Here is a 16,144-nt window from a genome sequence, read left to right on the forward strand (position 1 = left end):
AGTTCAAAAAGCTCAACAAATTCGTAAATTCGTCAGAAACAAGCTGAAGAATGCATCTATACCCACCAATATTGCAAGCAAGGCTGGTCGCAATGGAGCCCCAAGGGCAAGAGGATGAAAATCTTCTTCAAACACAGAAGACACTTTGCCGCACTGGATGATTTTCTAGTATATGATGAGAGACTGACGACTCCAGAGTCACTCTGGGTAGATATCTTGGAGAAACTACACCAGGGTCATATGGACAAAACTAACTGTAGAAAACAGGCTCAGGCATCTGTGTGGAGGCTAAGAATATCGAAAGGTGTAAAAGAAAGGATTTCAAATTGCCACGTATGTACAGTTTTTAGATAGGATCAGAGAGAACCTCTTATATCGACCCACTTCCTCACCAGACTGTGGGAAGGTTTGGTGATGGATCTATTCATTTGTGATGGAAAATCTTATCCAATTTTTGTTGATTACTTTTCAAGGTGGATTGAGGTTAAACATATGTACACAACAACAACTGAAGCAGTTATTTAAGTGTCACAAGAAATCTTCGCAACATATGGTATACCTGATCAGATAGTGTCCGATAATGGACCACAATTTGCAAATGATTACTTCATGCAATTTGTGGAGAACAGTGGATTTGTACATCTACAAGTTCCCCTAGGTATCCACAATCTAATGGAGAACAAAGAACAAAGAACAGTAGAGCACAGGAATAGGCCATTCGGCCCTCCAAGCCTGCGCCGATCTTGATGCCTGCCTAAACTAACACCTTCTGCACTTCCGGGGCCCATATCCTTCTATTCCCTTCCTATTCATATATTTGTCAAGATGTCTCTTAAACGTCGCTATCGTATCTGCTTCCACCACCTCCCCTGGCAGCAAGTTCCAGGCACTCACCACCCTCTGTGTAAAAAACTTGCCTCGCACATCCCCTCTAAACTTTGCCCCTCTCACCTTAAACCTATGTCCCCTAGTAACTGACTCTTCCACCCTGGGAAAAAGCTTCTGACTATCCACTCTGTCCATGCCGCTCATAACTTTGTAAACCTCTATCATGTCGCCCCTCCACGTTCCAGTGAAAACAATCCAAGTTTTTCCAACCTCTCCTCATAGCTAATGCCCTCCAGACCAGGCAACATCCTGGTAAACCTCCTCTGTACCCTCTCCAAAGCCTCCACGTCCTTCTGGTAGTGTGGCGACCAGAATTGCACGCAATATTCTAAGTGTGGCCGAACTAAGGTTCTGTACAGCTGCAACATGACTTGCCGATTTTTATACTCTATGCCCCGAGCAATGAAGGCAAGCATGCCGTATGCCTTCTTGACTACCTTATCCACCTGCGTTGCCACTTTCATTGATCTATGGACCTGTACGCCCAGATCTCTCTTCCTGTCAATACTCCTAAGGGTTCTGCCATTTACTGTATACCTCCCACCTGCATTAGACCTTCCAAAATGCATTACCTCACATTTGTCCGGATTAAACTCCATCTACCATTTCTCCGCCCAAGTCTCCAACCGATCTATATCCTGCTGTATCCTCTGACAATCCTCATCATTATCCGCAACTCCACCAACCTTTGTGTCATCCGCAAACTTACTAATCAGACCAGCTACATTTTCCTCCAAATTATTTATATATACTACAAACAGCAAAGGTCCCAGCACTGATCCCTGCGGAACACCACTAGTCACATCCCTCCATTCAGAAAAACACCCATCCACTGTTACCCTCTGTCTTCTGTGACTGAGCCAGTTCTGTATCCATCTTGCCAGCTCACCTCTGATCCCGTGTGACTTCACCTTTTGCACCAGTCTGCCATGCGGGACCTTGTCAAAGGCTTTACTAAAGTCCATATAGACAACATCCACTGCCCTTCCCTCATCAATCATCTTCGTCACTTCCTCAAAAAACACAATCAAATTAGTAAGACACGATCTCGCCTTCACAAAACCATGTTGTCTCTCGCTAATAAGTTCGTTTGTTTCCAAATGGGAGTAAATCCTGTCCTGAAGAATCCTCTCTAATAGTTTCCCTACCACTGACGTAAGGCTCACCGGCCTATAATTTCCTGGATTATCCTTGCCACCCTTCTTAAACAAAGGAACAACATTGGCTATTCTCCAGTCCTCTGGGACCTCACCTGTAGCCAATGAGGATGCAAAGATTTCTGTCAAGGCCCCGGCAATTTCTTCCCTTGCCTCCCTCAGTATTCTAGGGTAGATCCCATCAGGCCCTGGGGACATATCTACCTTAATGCTTTGCAAGACACCCAACACCTCCTCCTTTTTGATAATGAGATGACTGAGACTATCTGCACTCCCTTCCCTAGGCTCAACATCATTCAGAACTATTAAAGCAATGTTAAAGAAAAATCAAGAATGTCAGACAGCACTTCTCAAGGGCAATTAGGGATGGGCAATAAATGCTGGCATTGTCAGCAACATCCGTAACCCATGAACAAATAAAAAATCTTCTGAACTACAGAACGACTCCATTGCTGTGCGCATTAACACCATCCGAGCTGTTAATGGGAAGAAAACATAGAATGCAACTCCCAATCCTACCCAAAAAGTTACTTCCAGGGTTATCAGAGAGTTCAAGACAGAGAAAAGTCTTACCAAAAGAAACAAGCTTATAATTATAACAGGAAATACCGTACCAGGCACCTACCGAGGTGGTCAGAAGGGCAAAAGGTATAGGTACGAGACCAAAGCAGAGAGGGAGTAATTGTCCAGAGAGACAAGAATCAACAATGATCTTAGTTAGTATGAACTTCACAAGGTACTATATGAAGAAACAGAAGGAATCTTATCCCTATTCATCAAAGACATTAATCAGTCATACATTTGGACAAATCAGATGTTGAACATGAAATTTAGAAAGCATTGGACACTACAAACCTCAATGAAGACCAACCAAGTCAAAAAACAAGAGCCCAGAGAAAGACTACCAATCTTCTGCATCTGATGACAACAAGATCAGGGAGAGCTGTGAAGCCTCCTGATAGATTGAATCTATGAAGTCAGAGACTTAGGGGGAGATGGGTAGCATGTAAATAAAAAGTGAATGTATGTAAATATATATTTGGATAAAGACTTGGGGGGAGATGTAGTAGAAGGGTCTGAAAGGGTTAATGTTGAGAGGAGAGGTCACCCTGTTGGGAGTTTTCTATAGACCTCCAAATAGTTCCAGAGATGTAGAGGAAAGGATAGCGAAGATGATTCTTGACAGGAGCGAGAGTAACAGGGTAGTTGTTATGGGGGACTTTAACTTTCCAAATATTGACTGGAAATACTATAGTTCGAGTACTTTAGATGGGTCTGTTTTTGTCCAGTGTGTGCAGGAGGGTTTTCTGACACAGTATGTAGACAGGCCAACCAGGGGCGATGCCACATTGGATTTGGTACTGGGTAATGAACCCGGCCAGGTGTTAGATTTAGAAGTTGGTGAGCAATTTGGTGATAGTGATCACAATTCGGTTAGGTTTACCTTAGCGATGGGCAGGGACAGGCATATACAGCAGGGCAAGAATTATAGCTGGGGGAAAGGAAATTATGATGCGATTAGGCAAGATTTAGGATGCGTAGGATGGGGAAGGAAACTGCAGGGGATGGGCACAATCGAAATGTGGAGCTTATTCGAGGAGCAGCTACTGCGTGTCCTTGATAAGTATGTACCTGTCAGGCAGGGAGGAAGTTGTCGAGCGAGGGAGCCGTGGTTTACTAAAGAAGTTGAAGAGCTTGTCAAGAGGAAGAAGAAGGCTTATGTTAGGATGAGACGTGAAGGCTCAGTTAGGGCGCTTGAGAGTTACAAGCTAGCCAGGAAGGATCTAAAGGGAGAGATAAGAAGAGCAAGGAGAGGACACGAGAAGTCATTGGCGGATAGGATCAAAGAAAACCCTAAGGCTTTCTATAGGTATATCAGGAATAAAAGAATGACTAGAGATAGGTTAGGGCCAATCAAGGATAGTAGTGGGAAGTTGTGTGTGGAATCGGAGGAGATAGGGGAAGTGTTAAATGAATATTTTTCGTCAGTATTTACAGTGGAGAAAGAAAATGTTGTCGAGGAGAATACTGAGATACAGACTACTAGGCTAGATGGGATTGAGGTTCACAAGGAGGAGGTGTTATCAATTTTGGAAAGTGTGAAAATAGATAAGTCCCCTGGGCCAGATGGGATTTATCCTAGGATTCTCTGGGAAGCCAGGGAGGAGATTGCAGAGCCTTTGTCCTTGATTTTTATGTCGTCATTGTCGACAGGAATAGTGCCGGAAGACTGGAGGATAGCAAATGTTGTCCCCTTGTTCAAGAAGGGGAGTAGAGACAGCCCTGGTAATTATAGACCTGTGAGCCTTTGTGGGTAAAATGTTGGAAAAGGTTATAAGAGATAGGATTTATAATCATCTTGAAAAGAATAGGTTCATTAGAGATAGTCAGCACGGTTTTGTGAAGGGTAGGTCGTGCCTCACAAACCTTATTGAGTTTTTTGACAAGGTGACCAAACAGGTGGATGAGGGTAAAGCAGTGGATGTGGTCTATATGGATTTCAGTAAGGCGTTTGATAAAGTTCCCCACGGTAGGCTATTGCAGAAAATACAGAAGTATGGGATTGAAGGTGAATTAGTGCTTTGGATCAGAAATTGGCTAGCTGAAAGAAGACAGAGGGTGGTGGTTGATGGTAAATGTTCATCCTGGAGTTTAGTTACTAGTGGTGTACCGCAAGGATCTGTTTTGGGGCCACTGCTGTTTGTCATTTTTATAAATGACCTGGATGAGGGTTTTGAAGGGTGGGTTAGTAAATTTGCGGATGACACGAAGGTCGGTGGAGTTGTGGATGATGCCGAAGGATGTTGTAGGTTACAGAGGGACATAGATAGGCTGCAGAGCTGGGCTGAGAGATGGCAAATGGAGTTTAATGCGGAAAAGTGTGAGGTGATTCACTTCGGAAGGAGTAACAGGATTGCAGAATACTGGGCTAATGGGAAGATTCTTGGTAGTGTAGATGAGCAGAGAGATCTTGGTGTCCAGGTACATAAATCCCTGAAAGTTGCCACCCAGGTTAATAGAGCTATTAAGAAGGCATATGGTGTGTTAGCTTTTATTAGTAGGGGGATCGAGTTTAGGAGCCACAAGGTCATGCTGCAGCTGTACAGAACTCTGGTGCGGCCGCACCTGGAGTATTGCGTGCAGTTCTGGTCACCGCATTATAGGAAGGATGTGGAAACTTTGGAAAAGGTGCAGAGGAGATTTACTAGGATGTTGCCTGGTATGGAGGGAAGGTCTTACGAGGAAAGGCTGAGGGACTTGAGGTTGTTTTCGTTAGAGAGAAGGAGGAGAAGAGGTGACAATAGAGACATATAAGATAATCAGAGGGTTGGACAGGGTGGATAGTGATAGCCTTTTTCCTCAGATGGTGATGGCAAACACGAGGGGACATAGCTTTAAGTTGAGGGGTGACAGATATAGGACAGATGTCAGAGGTAGTTTCTTTACACAGAGAGTAGTAGGGGCATGGAACGCCCTGCCTGCAACAGTAGTAGACTCGCCAACTTTAAGGGCATTTAAGTGGTCATTGGATAGACATATGGATGAAAATGGAATAGTGTAGGTTAGATGGGCGGCGCAACATCGAGGGCTGAAGGGCCTGTACTGCGCTGTAATGTTCTATGTTCTAAAGTGTAAAGAATACCTCGTACCACATGATGATGTAAGAGATCAAATGTGAGAGAGACATGAAGATAGATGCAGCATGGTTTTAGAGGAGTCACACAGACGGGTGTGAAGCTGTTCATAGTTATAATGTAATAAAGGTTAATGTTCCAATTACTCCAGACTAAAGAATCTCTAAGCTAGACTAAGATGGCAACGTACCAAACAAACATACAACACTATGAATGTACACATCTGGTACACAAACCATGTGGGATAGTGGGATATGTTTTGAATACCTCCAGCAAAAGAGGAGTCAATATCTGAAGGGTTAAATGATTTCCTTTGAGTTCTATTCTTCTTTTCAGCTATCTCTGTGCCTGTATGTTCCCTCACAGGGTTTCTGGAAGTCAGGCTGAACATCCTCCCCATGATACAACTAGGTACCAATATTGACATTCACACCATCAGTCCATCTTGGATTCAAACTCAAGAACTGCACCTAAAGCACCCAAGAGTGCTATTATTTCTTAAATAGTTAATAGCACTTAAAATATTTTCCCCCACAAAAATATACTGTAGAAGACATAATTTAATAGCTAGATATCACGCAACATAATTGGTTTTGTTTTTATGAGCAATGTTCAATGCATATTAAGAACACAAGTGAATGAAACCAATGTAATGAAATTAGGAGCCTGGAATTAAATTCCTTGGTCCGTTCCCAACCCATTTAACCCAAGTGAGAAGAGGGGAAAAAGGAATTCTATCCAAACACATCAAACATTTGTATGATCATATTGAAAGAGCGCAATTTCATTGCACATAATCCAGTTGGATAAGGCGAAGGTGGTTACTTGATTCTATTGAAGCACATGATGGTTTGTAGACCAGATGTATGCATTCAAAGCACATTGGCAGGCAGACAGAAGTTAACAGTTCAAGAAGTATTTTTAACTTACTGAGTTTGTGTCCATGGCAGATGGGTGGAGAATTAGATGGAGCTAAAGGAGCAAAATCCACAGCTCTTGTAACCACTACTTCCTACAACATTATTGTTGTGGGAGAGAAAGGCTTACTACAAATATTTCCCTACATTCCAGCAGTGACGACACTCAAGAGTTCTCCATTGGCTGTAAGACGCTCTGGGGTGTGCAAGGCAATATATAAATGCAAGTTCGTTCCTTATTTATTACAGTTTAATAATCTACTTTTGCAAGGTGCTCTGCTGTATAACTCACAGGTAAGCATCAGGTTTAATCATTTCACTTACCTATTGCAATATGACATGGCCCTAATCGATGTGGCTGATGATTATTTGTCGTTGTACTTTCTTCCTCTGCATTTAAAGCTACCTTCTTTTTAACATGGGCAATTAATAAGAAGCAAATACCGATAAACGTTACCACTGGGCCCATGACTTGCAAGAACAGCAGCTTGCATTTCTCATTTCCAAGAGTTTTACTAGTTAAACTGAAACCTTGACCCTCCATGGTGCTGGGGCAGGTGATAGCCCAAACTCCAATCATAGTTAGCAGCACCCCACTAAAACAAAACAGGACACCAAAGATGAAGAAACGGGTGAAAGAGTCCTCCTCGCCACAAGAAAGAAAGCACCGTCGATCGATGGAATATGCCAGCTTTCTCAGATTAATCAGAGTGCTGGATCTTGATAGCAGTATGAATACCAATGCGATACCACATAAACTCAGTCCAGTTGCCTTTAGGATCACATTGCAGCTGCCACCATCACGATCACATGACTGGAACCCAAAGGTAGCAATAATGACTCCAGTGGATAGAAATGAAACCCCTATTATGAATCCTGTTTTATAAGACCTTCCATCTCCCTCTATTCTCTCCAAGGTTGGAACAGGATGCATTATCAACTTCTCAGGAGTGAAATGTTCTTCTTTAATCTGTTGTGGCTGAACCTGGAAATGTAATTAAATATTGTAGCAAGCTTTGTTTTAGCACGTATGATATCAAACACATCATAATCATTCTGTCTTTAAAATACAGTATTAGATAGAGAGATACAGCACTGAAACAGGCCCTTCGGCCCACCGAGTCTGTGCCGACCATCAACCACCCATCTGTACTAATCCTACATTAATCCCATATTCCCTACCACATCCCCTCCTACATTAATCCCATATTCCCTATCACCACTAGGGGCAATTTACAATGGCCAATTTACCTATCAACCTGCAAGTCTTTGGCAGTGGGAGGAAACCAGAGCACCCGGTGGAAACCCACGCAGTCACAGGGAGAACTTGCAAACTCCACACAGGCAGTCCCCAGAATCAAACCTGGGTTGCTGGAGCTGTGAGACTGCGGCGCTAACCACTGTGCCGCCCAAAATATGGATACCATAATTCATTGACAATAAGGCTATTAAATAACAGAAATCGAAAAAGCTGGAAATACTCAATGCACCAGGTAACGTGTGTGGTGACAGGGAGTTAACATTTTAGATCACTGACCTTTCATCATCTGATCAGCCCATTTTAATTTCAGATTTCCAGCATCCACAGTATTTTGCTTTTGTTTTAGGTTATTAATTAAATTCACTTCTGTTGTAAATCAGTTATGGTTTTTGTGAATTAACATCTTCAGTGCAATAGTGAGGGAGTGCTGCACAGTTATGGTCTTTAGGATCAGATGTTAAACTGAGGCCATGTCTCCATGTTCAGATATAAAAGATCGTGTGGCACCTTGTTGAAGGAAAGAGGAATCTCTTCTGGCCAACATTTATTCCTCAACCAACACCACCAAGGCAAATTAACTGGTCAATCTTCTGCTTGAAAAGTAATGTATTGAAGCACTTTGGGACATCCTGAGGACTTGAAAGTGTAAATGTATGACATTCATTTCACCAGCTCTATCAAACTTAAAAGTTAATACCCAAACATATTGCTAAGATAAAAATAGGATACCATCCTAGCGATGTGACATGGTAAATGGTATACCAATCATGAACATTTTGATAATGATTAACTTCTGGTTATTCCTACATCAACAATTGCTGATTTAATTTTGATTTTGCCTACATCAATCTGTCTGCTACAAAACAAAGTTACTATATCATCTTTAAAATAGAAACTAACAAAAATGTATTAAATAACGCTGGCTTTCCTGAAAAAAAATCATTTCCCATTATTGCAATAAAAAATGAAATGGAGCCTTACACAATCCATACAAAACAAAGGGAAAAAATGCAAACTCTGGAAATCAATTAAAACCATAAAATGCTGAAAGTGGTGACCAGAATGCTCATAAGAACAGAACTGATGAAGGGTCACTGACCTGAAACGTTAACTCTGCTTCTCTCTCCACAGATGCTGCCAGACCTGCTTAGTATTTCCAACATTTCTTGTCTGTGTTTTAGATTTCCAACATCTGATGTATTTTGCTTTTATTACAATTGTGTAGCTACTTGTTTGAATCTGGGCTAACTATAGACCCAAGTTCTATATTTAAAACTTTAATTTGCCTTTTTGTTATTTTCTCTTTGGTGATGCAGCATAAATCCAGCATTAGTTTTATTTCACATTATCAATGCCACTTTCAAAATGGTTTCTCAAAATAGCGTGCTGCAACAGTTTGCTTCTTCTAGTGCCTTTAATGTAGAAAAGGTCCTAAGGTGCTTCACAGCAGCACAAAGGAAAAAGAGGCTTAGCTAAGCCAAAGAAAAAGTTTAGAAACAGTGACTCAAAGGATGATCAGAGTGTGTTTTAAGAAGCATCTTAAAGAAGACTAAGGTGGAGAGGCTGAAAATTCCATAGCATGGAATTGGTGACTGAAGAAATGGACATCAATGAAGGAGCAAATGATGGGGATGCACAAGAGACCAATCAAAGGAATGGGAATTTAGGGAAAAGAAATTGTAAGGCTGGAGGAAGTTATATAAGGAGGGCTGAGACCATGGAGGAATGGGTGAGTAGGTGAGAATTTTAAATTTGAGGTGCCCTGTTTGATCCAAAGCTGACCTACCAACCTCATATGCTCTTCAAGACCCAGTACAATGTGTGAGAATGGGTGGTTGGAATTGGTGTGGGATTTAAATACAAGCTGCACAGTTTTGGAGGAGCTGAAGTTTACTGAGAGTGGAAGATAGAAAGCTAGCCAGGATACCATTGTAGCAATTGGGTCCGGCTGTCAGAGTTTCTGTGGAAGATGACTGAGGTTGGAGCATAGCAGGTAATGTGAAGGTAGATTTCTTTGTGATAGAGACCATATAGGATTGGAAACTCAGCTCAAGGCTCAACAGGACAATGAGCCTGCAAATAGTCCAGTTCAACCTGAGAAGGGAAAGGGATTAAGTCAGTGACAAAAGTATAGAATTTGTATTGGAAGACAAAAACAACAAGAGAAAATTACAAATCAGACAAGCAGTTTGACAGCACAGAGGCAGTGGATGGCTTGTGAGGTGCAGAGATAGAGAGCTGATTCCACTTCTATGGATAATATCACCAAGGGGGATCAAGGATGGTCACAGTGCAGTGGTGGAAACAGAATAGCTAAATCAGTTCTGGTTAAAATCAGATAGGCAAGAGTGTAGCCAGGCAATTGCAGTCCCAACAGAGGAGAAGTGTTGGAGTGGGACAGTGTGATTGACTTTGTGAAAACTTTGGAGAGATTGAGGAGGAAGAAGGCATCATGGTCACAGTCACTTTGGTACAAGCCATGATAAAGAATGAGCGATGGGTGGAACCAAGATTGGAGTGATTAAGAACAGTGAGTTTCAGGATAGATGAGGGTGGCTCTGGGAGGTGACCACACATCCAAGGAGACAGGGGAAGGGAGATTGAGTATGGGGCAATACTCAGCAAGAATAGAGGTGTACAATGCGTGTTTTTTTTTTAAAAGGAGGGGAATTATGTGGTTTTGAAGGGGAGTGGCAATAGTGCCCAAGGAGAGGGAAACATTCAGAATATAAATTAGCATAGGGGTCTGAAAGGGAAGTTACATGGTCAGGGCATGAGGGAATGGGGGTCATAGGAGCATGAGGCAGGTATCAAGGATGAGCTTGAAGAAGGCATGGAAGAGGTAACGACAATTTTACATAGTGCATTTAACATAATAAAATGTCACAAGGTGCTTCACAGGAGTGATCAAACAAAATTTGGCAGCAAGCCACATAGAGATATTGGACAGGTGACCAAAATCTTGGGTAGGTTTCAAAAGCATCTTAAACGAGAAGAGGGAAATGAAGAGGTGGAGCGATTTAGTTTTTTTTTTAGAGATACAGCACTGAAACAGGCCCTTCAGCCCACCAAGTCTGTGCCGAACATCAACCACCCATTTATACTAATCCTACACTAATTCCATATTCCTACCACATCCCCACCTGTCCCTATATTTTCCCTACCACCTACCTATACTAGGGGCAATTTATAGTGGCCAATTTACCTATCAACCTGCAAGTCTTTGGCATGTGGGAGGAAACCGGAGCACCCGGAGGAAACCCACGCAGACACAGGGAGAACTTGCAAACTCCACACAGGCAGTACCCAGAATTGAACCCAGGTCGCTGGAGCTGTGAGGTTGTGGTGCTAACCACTGCGCCACTGTGCCGCCCATGTTTAGGGAGGGAATTCTAGAGCTTAGGGCCCAGGCAGCTGAAGGCAAATGGTGGAGTGAAGAAAATCAGGCATGTGCAAGAGGCCAGAGTTGGAGGAGTGGAGAAATCTCAGAGGGTTCCAGGGCAGAATGAAGTTACAGAGATAGGGAAGGGGTTTGATAACAAGGGTGAGAATTTTAATATTGAGGTGTTGCCAGACCAGGAGCCAAGGTAGGTCAGCAAGCACAAGGATGAGGGGTGAACAGGACTTGGTACAAGTTAGGATGCTGGCAGCAAGAATTTTGGATAAGCTGAAGTTTACAGAGGGTGCAGAGGTGGGAGGCTGGTCAGGAGAGATTTGGAATAGTTGAGATAGGCAGGAGTTCAGGATTAGGGTAGGAGAAGAACAATTAGCTTAGTGGGCAAGGGTAAAGGTGGGGCGAGGGGAAGCAGCAGAAGTAACAGAATGGGTGGTTTCTAACTTGGTGCAAAATACATTTTTTTTGGGCTATCAAATTAACTTCACTCCCTTGCTCTTCGACTGTTTAACCAAACACAAATCAATGTTCCTTGTATCAAATTTGAATTTACTTCTGACTACAATGTATTAATTATTGAAATTTAAAGCCTCTAAGGCTGCATTATACTGTGGCTACCACCAACAATCTGCATTTTTATAGCACCTTTAAAGTAAAGGAATGACCCAAGTTATTCCACGGTATGCAAAGGAAACAAACACCATGGGGCTGAATTTTACCAGCCCCTGATATCAGAGACCATGGGGGGGGGGGGGGGGGGGGTGCCAGAACATACTTCTGAGAAAGACCCTGCCCCATTTTACCAGCAGTGGCGAGGCCTTGGGGCAGCCCCCCCCTCCCCCACCCCACCCCACCCACAGCACCACCCCCCCAGCTGCTCAGCGACAGAGCCTTCAATAAAATATTTAAATAAATTTGAATCTATGCATAAAGACTTACCTTGTCCTGACGGCCATCCCATGCCAATATTCCGGCTGGTGTCCGGAACTCCCGCGCCTTCGGATCTCCGTTCGAAGATCCGATGCGTGACACTGGTGGGGAGAGGGGGAGGAGTGAATTTTTCAGGGTGGGGGGAGCGGCAGAAACTAACACAATTGGTTGAGGGGATGGTGGGAAGTGGTTGAAGGTTAAAGGAAAGAAAGTTCGGGGGGGAAAGGTTGTGATCGAAAACTTACTTTTTTTGAGTGGCTAGGACAAATAATAAATGGATTATTCATGGGGGAGGGGGGTGGGGAGAGGGGATTGGAAGTGTGAATAAAATTTTATTTTAATCTTTTGACAAACCTGTCCCTTTAAATTGTTAAATGGCCATGAAGGGCTTGAAGCCCTTTAAAAATGGTGCCGGCGCCTGCGTGGTGGCGCCCAATGCTGTTGCGGGGGATGGTGCACCTGCCCCCTCTTTGTCATCAGGGGTGGGCGGTCTGCCCCCCCCCATGCTAATGAGCCGCCACGTGAAATATTGCGGCGGTTCTGCGGCGCACGTCACGTGCATGCGCCAAGAACAGCAGCAAGCTATAAAAATTCAGCCTCATGACTGGAAAGTCTCAGACCAGTATCTGTGAAGTGCAATGTACAGCCAGTAGACCAGGGTGCTAAGTGCGTCAGTCCAGGTCACAGCAAGTTCAGCCACAAAGCAGCATTTGAGAGATCCAGTCCTGGCTAATTTTTGATGTTAGGAGAGCACAATTGGGAACATCAGTTTAAGAAAGAAAGACTTGTATTTATATAGTGCCTTTCACAACTTCAGGACAGAACCAAGTGCTTTATTGTGAATAAAGTACTTTTGAAGTGTAGTTTGCTATAATGTAGGAAACGCAGCAGCCATACAAGGCCCCACAAACTCCAATGAGATAATGACCATATAATCTAGTTAAGTGATATTAGTTACGGGATAAATATTGGCCAATGCACAGGCGAGAATTTCTGTACTCTTTTGTGAAACAGTGGCATGGGAACTTTTACATCAATCTGAGAGGTCAGACAAGGGCTCAATTTAACATTTCAACCAAAAGGCAACATTTCTGACAGTGCAGCATTCCTCAGTATTGTACTGAAGTGTCAGCCTGGATTATGTGCTCAAGTCTCTAAAGTGGGACTCGAATCAACAATCTTCTGACTCAGAGGCGAGAGTACTACCATTGAGCCACAGTTTAAAAGCCCTCAGTTGATCCACATGCAAAATGTGGCTGTGGCTGGAGTTATATCACAACTAATGCAAACTCAGACTGGTGCAATGTAATTTCCTGGTGATGGTTTCATAACTCTTTGAATTTAGTATGCTTAGGTATTAGATGAGACCCTGACACCCAAGTTATAATTGCATGATCAACATGCACCTGAAACTGCTTTGGAGTCTAACTTGTAACCTCAGTTTAATATAAACACTATAGGAACTTATCTCAGTGATTCACTTTAAACCATAACTAAGACCATCTTGCCCAACCTAAAAAAAGTCTAAATCAACCAAACTTCTTCACAATTACCTATAGAAATTACTATAATAATTCTTTACAGGCAGAGATAACACAAGGGACAAACTGTTCATGATACCCAATTCAATATTTTTAAAGTGCTGGAACTACTCATGTTGTATATACCCATGAGACTAATAGCTCCAGGATCACTTCCAGTCCAGCAATACTTCCCTGGCTCCCAATAAGGACAGAACTGAGCTTACACAAATGCTGAGCTTCTCTCCCAGTTATAACATTTTCAATGTTCTGATGAAAGAAAAGATTGAACACAGATTTCAGGTTTTGGGTAAGAGATGCAGGGGGTATGTGAGGAAGAACTTTTTTGCGCAAGGAGTGGTAATGACCTGGAACTCACTTCCGAGAGTGGTGGAAGCTGAGAGACGATGAATGATTTCAAAAGGAAATTGGATGGGAACTTGGGGGAATAAACTTGCATGGCAACAGGATAAAGCAGGGGAATGGGAGTGATTGGATTGTTTTACAGAGAGCCGGTATGGACTCAATGGGCTGAATGGCCTCCTTCTGTGCCGTAATGACTCTATGAAAGGTCACCAACCTGAAATGTTAACTCCACAGATGCTGCCTGACCCAGAGTATTTCCAGTATTTTCTGGGTTTTTTTTTAGAGCATAACAAGGAGCAGCTACTTTCCAAAACATTGAGAAAAATTCTGCACAAGTTTTTATAGTGGCCAGGGGCCTGCCAAAGAAGAAACTTGCTTTTATAGAGATCCTTTCATGTTCGCAGGGCGTTTCAAAGTGCCTTACAGGTAATGAAGTACCTGTGGAAGAGAAGTTACTATTGTAATATATGGTAGGCACTTTGCACAAAGCAAGGTCCCACAAACAGCAATATAATACCGATCAGATAATCAGTTTTTGATGAAGGGTCATCCAGCTGAAACATTAACTCTGTTTCTTGCTCCACAGATGCTGCCTGACAGGCTGAGTATTTCCAGCATTTTCCGTTTCTCTTTCAGATTTCCAGCGTTCGCAGTATTTTACTTTTGAACTTGTTTTTGGGGGAGGTTATTGAGGGGCACATATTGGCCAGGACACCGGGTAGCATGCTTCTGCTCTTCTTTGAAACAGTGCCCTGAGATCTTTTACATCCAGCTGAGAGTTTTATGTGTCATCCGAAGAACAGCACATCCTACAATACAGCACACCCTCAGTAGTGCACTGGGGTGTCAGCCTAAATTTTGATTGAAGGCTTTTAATTTAAAAAAACAGGTTTGCTACTATACTGAAATTATACTCCATGCACAGTCAAAACCAAGAAATACTGGAATACTTCCCAGTCTGGTTAATACCGAACTTAGATATTACACGTCGACTTTTGCTAAAACAAACCTTGTGATCATTGCGTTAGAATCATTCATCAGTATTCGGTGCAAAGAGGGTTGGGGAGCAGGGGAGATTCCAATCTACAGGTAAAATAAAGACAACCCTAAAAAATGTTGAACATAATGACAGGGCTTTTCGGATTAGTTAGAAGTTACAGCAAAGGGTGTAAACCCCCAAAGTGCAAGTAGTGCGCTGGCGATTAGACACGTGGACAGAAAACTCCACTTTCCTCTGGAAATTAACACCCAGCGACTGAGATCTAGTAAATGCAAAAGGGTCACAGACGCCCCGCCACGCCGTGCAGTAAATGTCTGGGTAACTCATACAGAGCCGGGGGGCCGAGAACACACTCTGGACGTGGTACCTTGTGCTATGCGGAGCTCCTTTGTACCAGGCAGCAACTGGAATCACCAGGAACCATCGGGAGGATCACTGCTTCATCCTGCTCGTGTTAAACATGTAACGCCGACGATCTAGCAGGGACTTGTAACCAGATAAGCGCTGGTAAATCTAAAGCAGTTATTTATATCTAACAGAATTGGGAAACGTTCACGCCCCTGATGCCAGACAGATCGTTCCAGCTCACCTTATTAAACCACTCTCAGCTCGCCCTAACCAGTCCCGTCTGGATCCTCATCCCTCCCCAATTCGCCTTTCTTAACCCCGTAAAGTGTTTGATGAAGGAGATGACTCAAAATTGGTAAATCGTTTTACAATCGAATGGTATATAAAATACGAACTTGTTAGTAATGGCACATTTGTGTCCAAATTTAGCATTAATAATTCAGGATTCTACTTTTAAAAAACACGGAACAGCTTTTCACAGACCATCCTACAGGGTAAAGCTATCAGCCCTTCAGCTTGTTGTAACATTCAGTGAGATCATGGTGATCTGTATTCCAACTCCATCCAACCACTTGGCTAGCAAAAAAATCTTATCATTCAGATTTAAAATCACTAATTGAACTGACATCTACTGCTTTTTGTGGGAGAGAGTTCCACACTTGTAGTACCTTTGTGTGAAGAAATGTTTCTTAATTTCTCTCCTGAATGGCCTGGCTTAAAGTTTGAGG

At 42.9% G+C, this 16,144-nt stretch overlaps 1 protein-coding gene across 7 annotated transcripts in view; it reads right to left on the minus strand.

The window, feature by feature from the left end:
* LOC137369034 (transmembrane protein 171-like) overlaps positions 1-15,631 on the minus strand; it is a 49,964-nt gene extending 34,333 nt beyond the window's left edge. For 2 of the 7 annotated variants that reach the window (XR_010974860.1, XM_068029553.1), the window contains exons 1-2: positions 15,436-15,623; positions 6,922-7,582 (exon numbers count right to left, since the gene is read on the minus strand). Coding sequence is in view for 6 of the 7 variants with exons in the window: in XM_068029553.1 (XP_067885654.1) it covers positions 6,922-7,531 (610 nt within the window). In the remaining variant the exon portion in view is untranslated. Of the gene's footprint in view, positions 1-6,921; positions 7,583-8,134; positions 8,352-12,191; positions 12,284-15,077; positions 15,152-15,435 lie in introns of those variants that run through there. The other 5 variants (XM_068029550.1, XM_068029551.1, XM_068029549.1 and 2 more) reach the window with 5 other exon arrangements.
* Between the last annotated feature and the right edge of the window lie 513 nt (positions 15,632-16,144).

The sequence above is a fragment of the Heterodontus francisci genome, chromosome 4, assembly GCF_036365525.1.
Source record: "Heterodontus francisci isolate sHetFra1 chromosome 4, sHetFra1.hap1, whole genome shotgun sequence".
NCBI lineage: Eukaryota > Metazoa > Chordata > Chondrichthyes > Heterodontiformes > Heterodontidae > Heterodontus > Heterodontus francisci.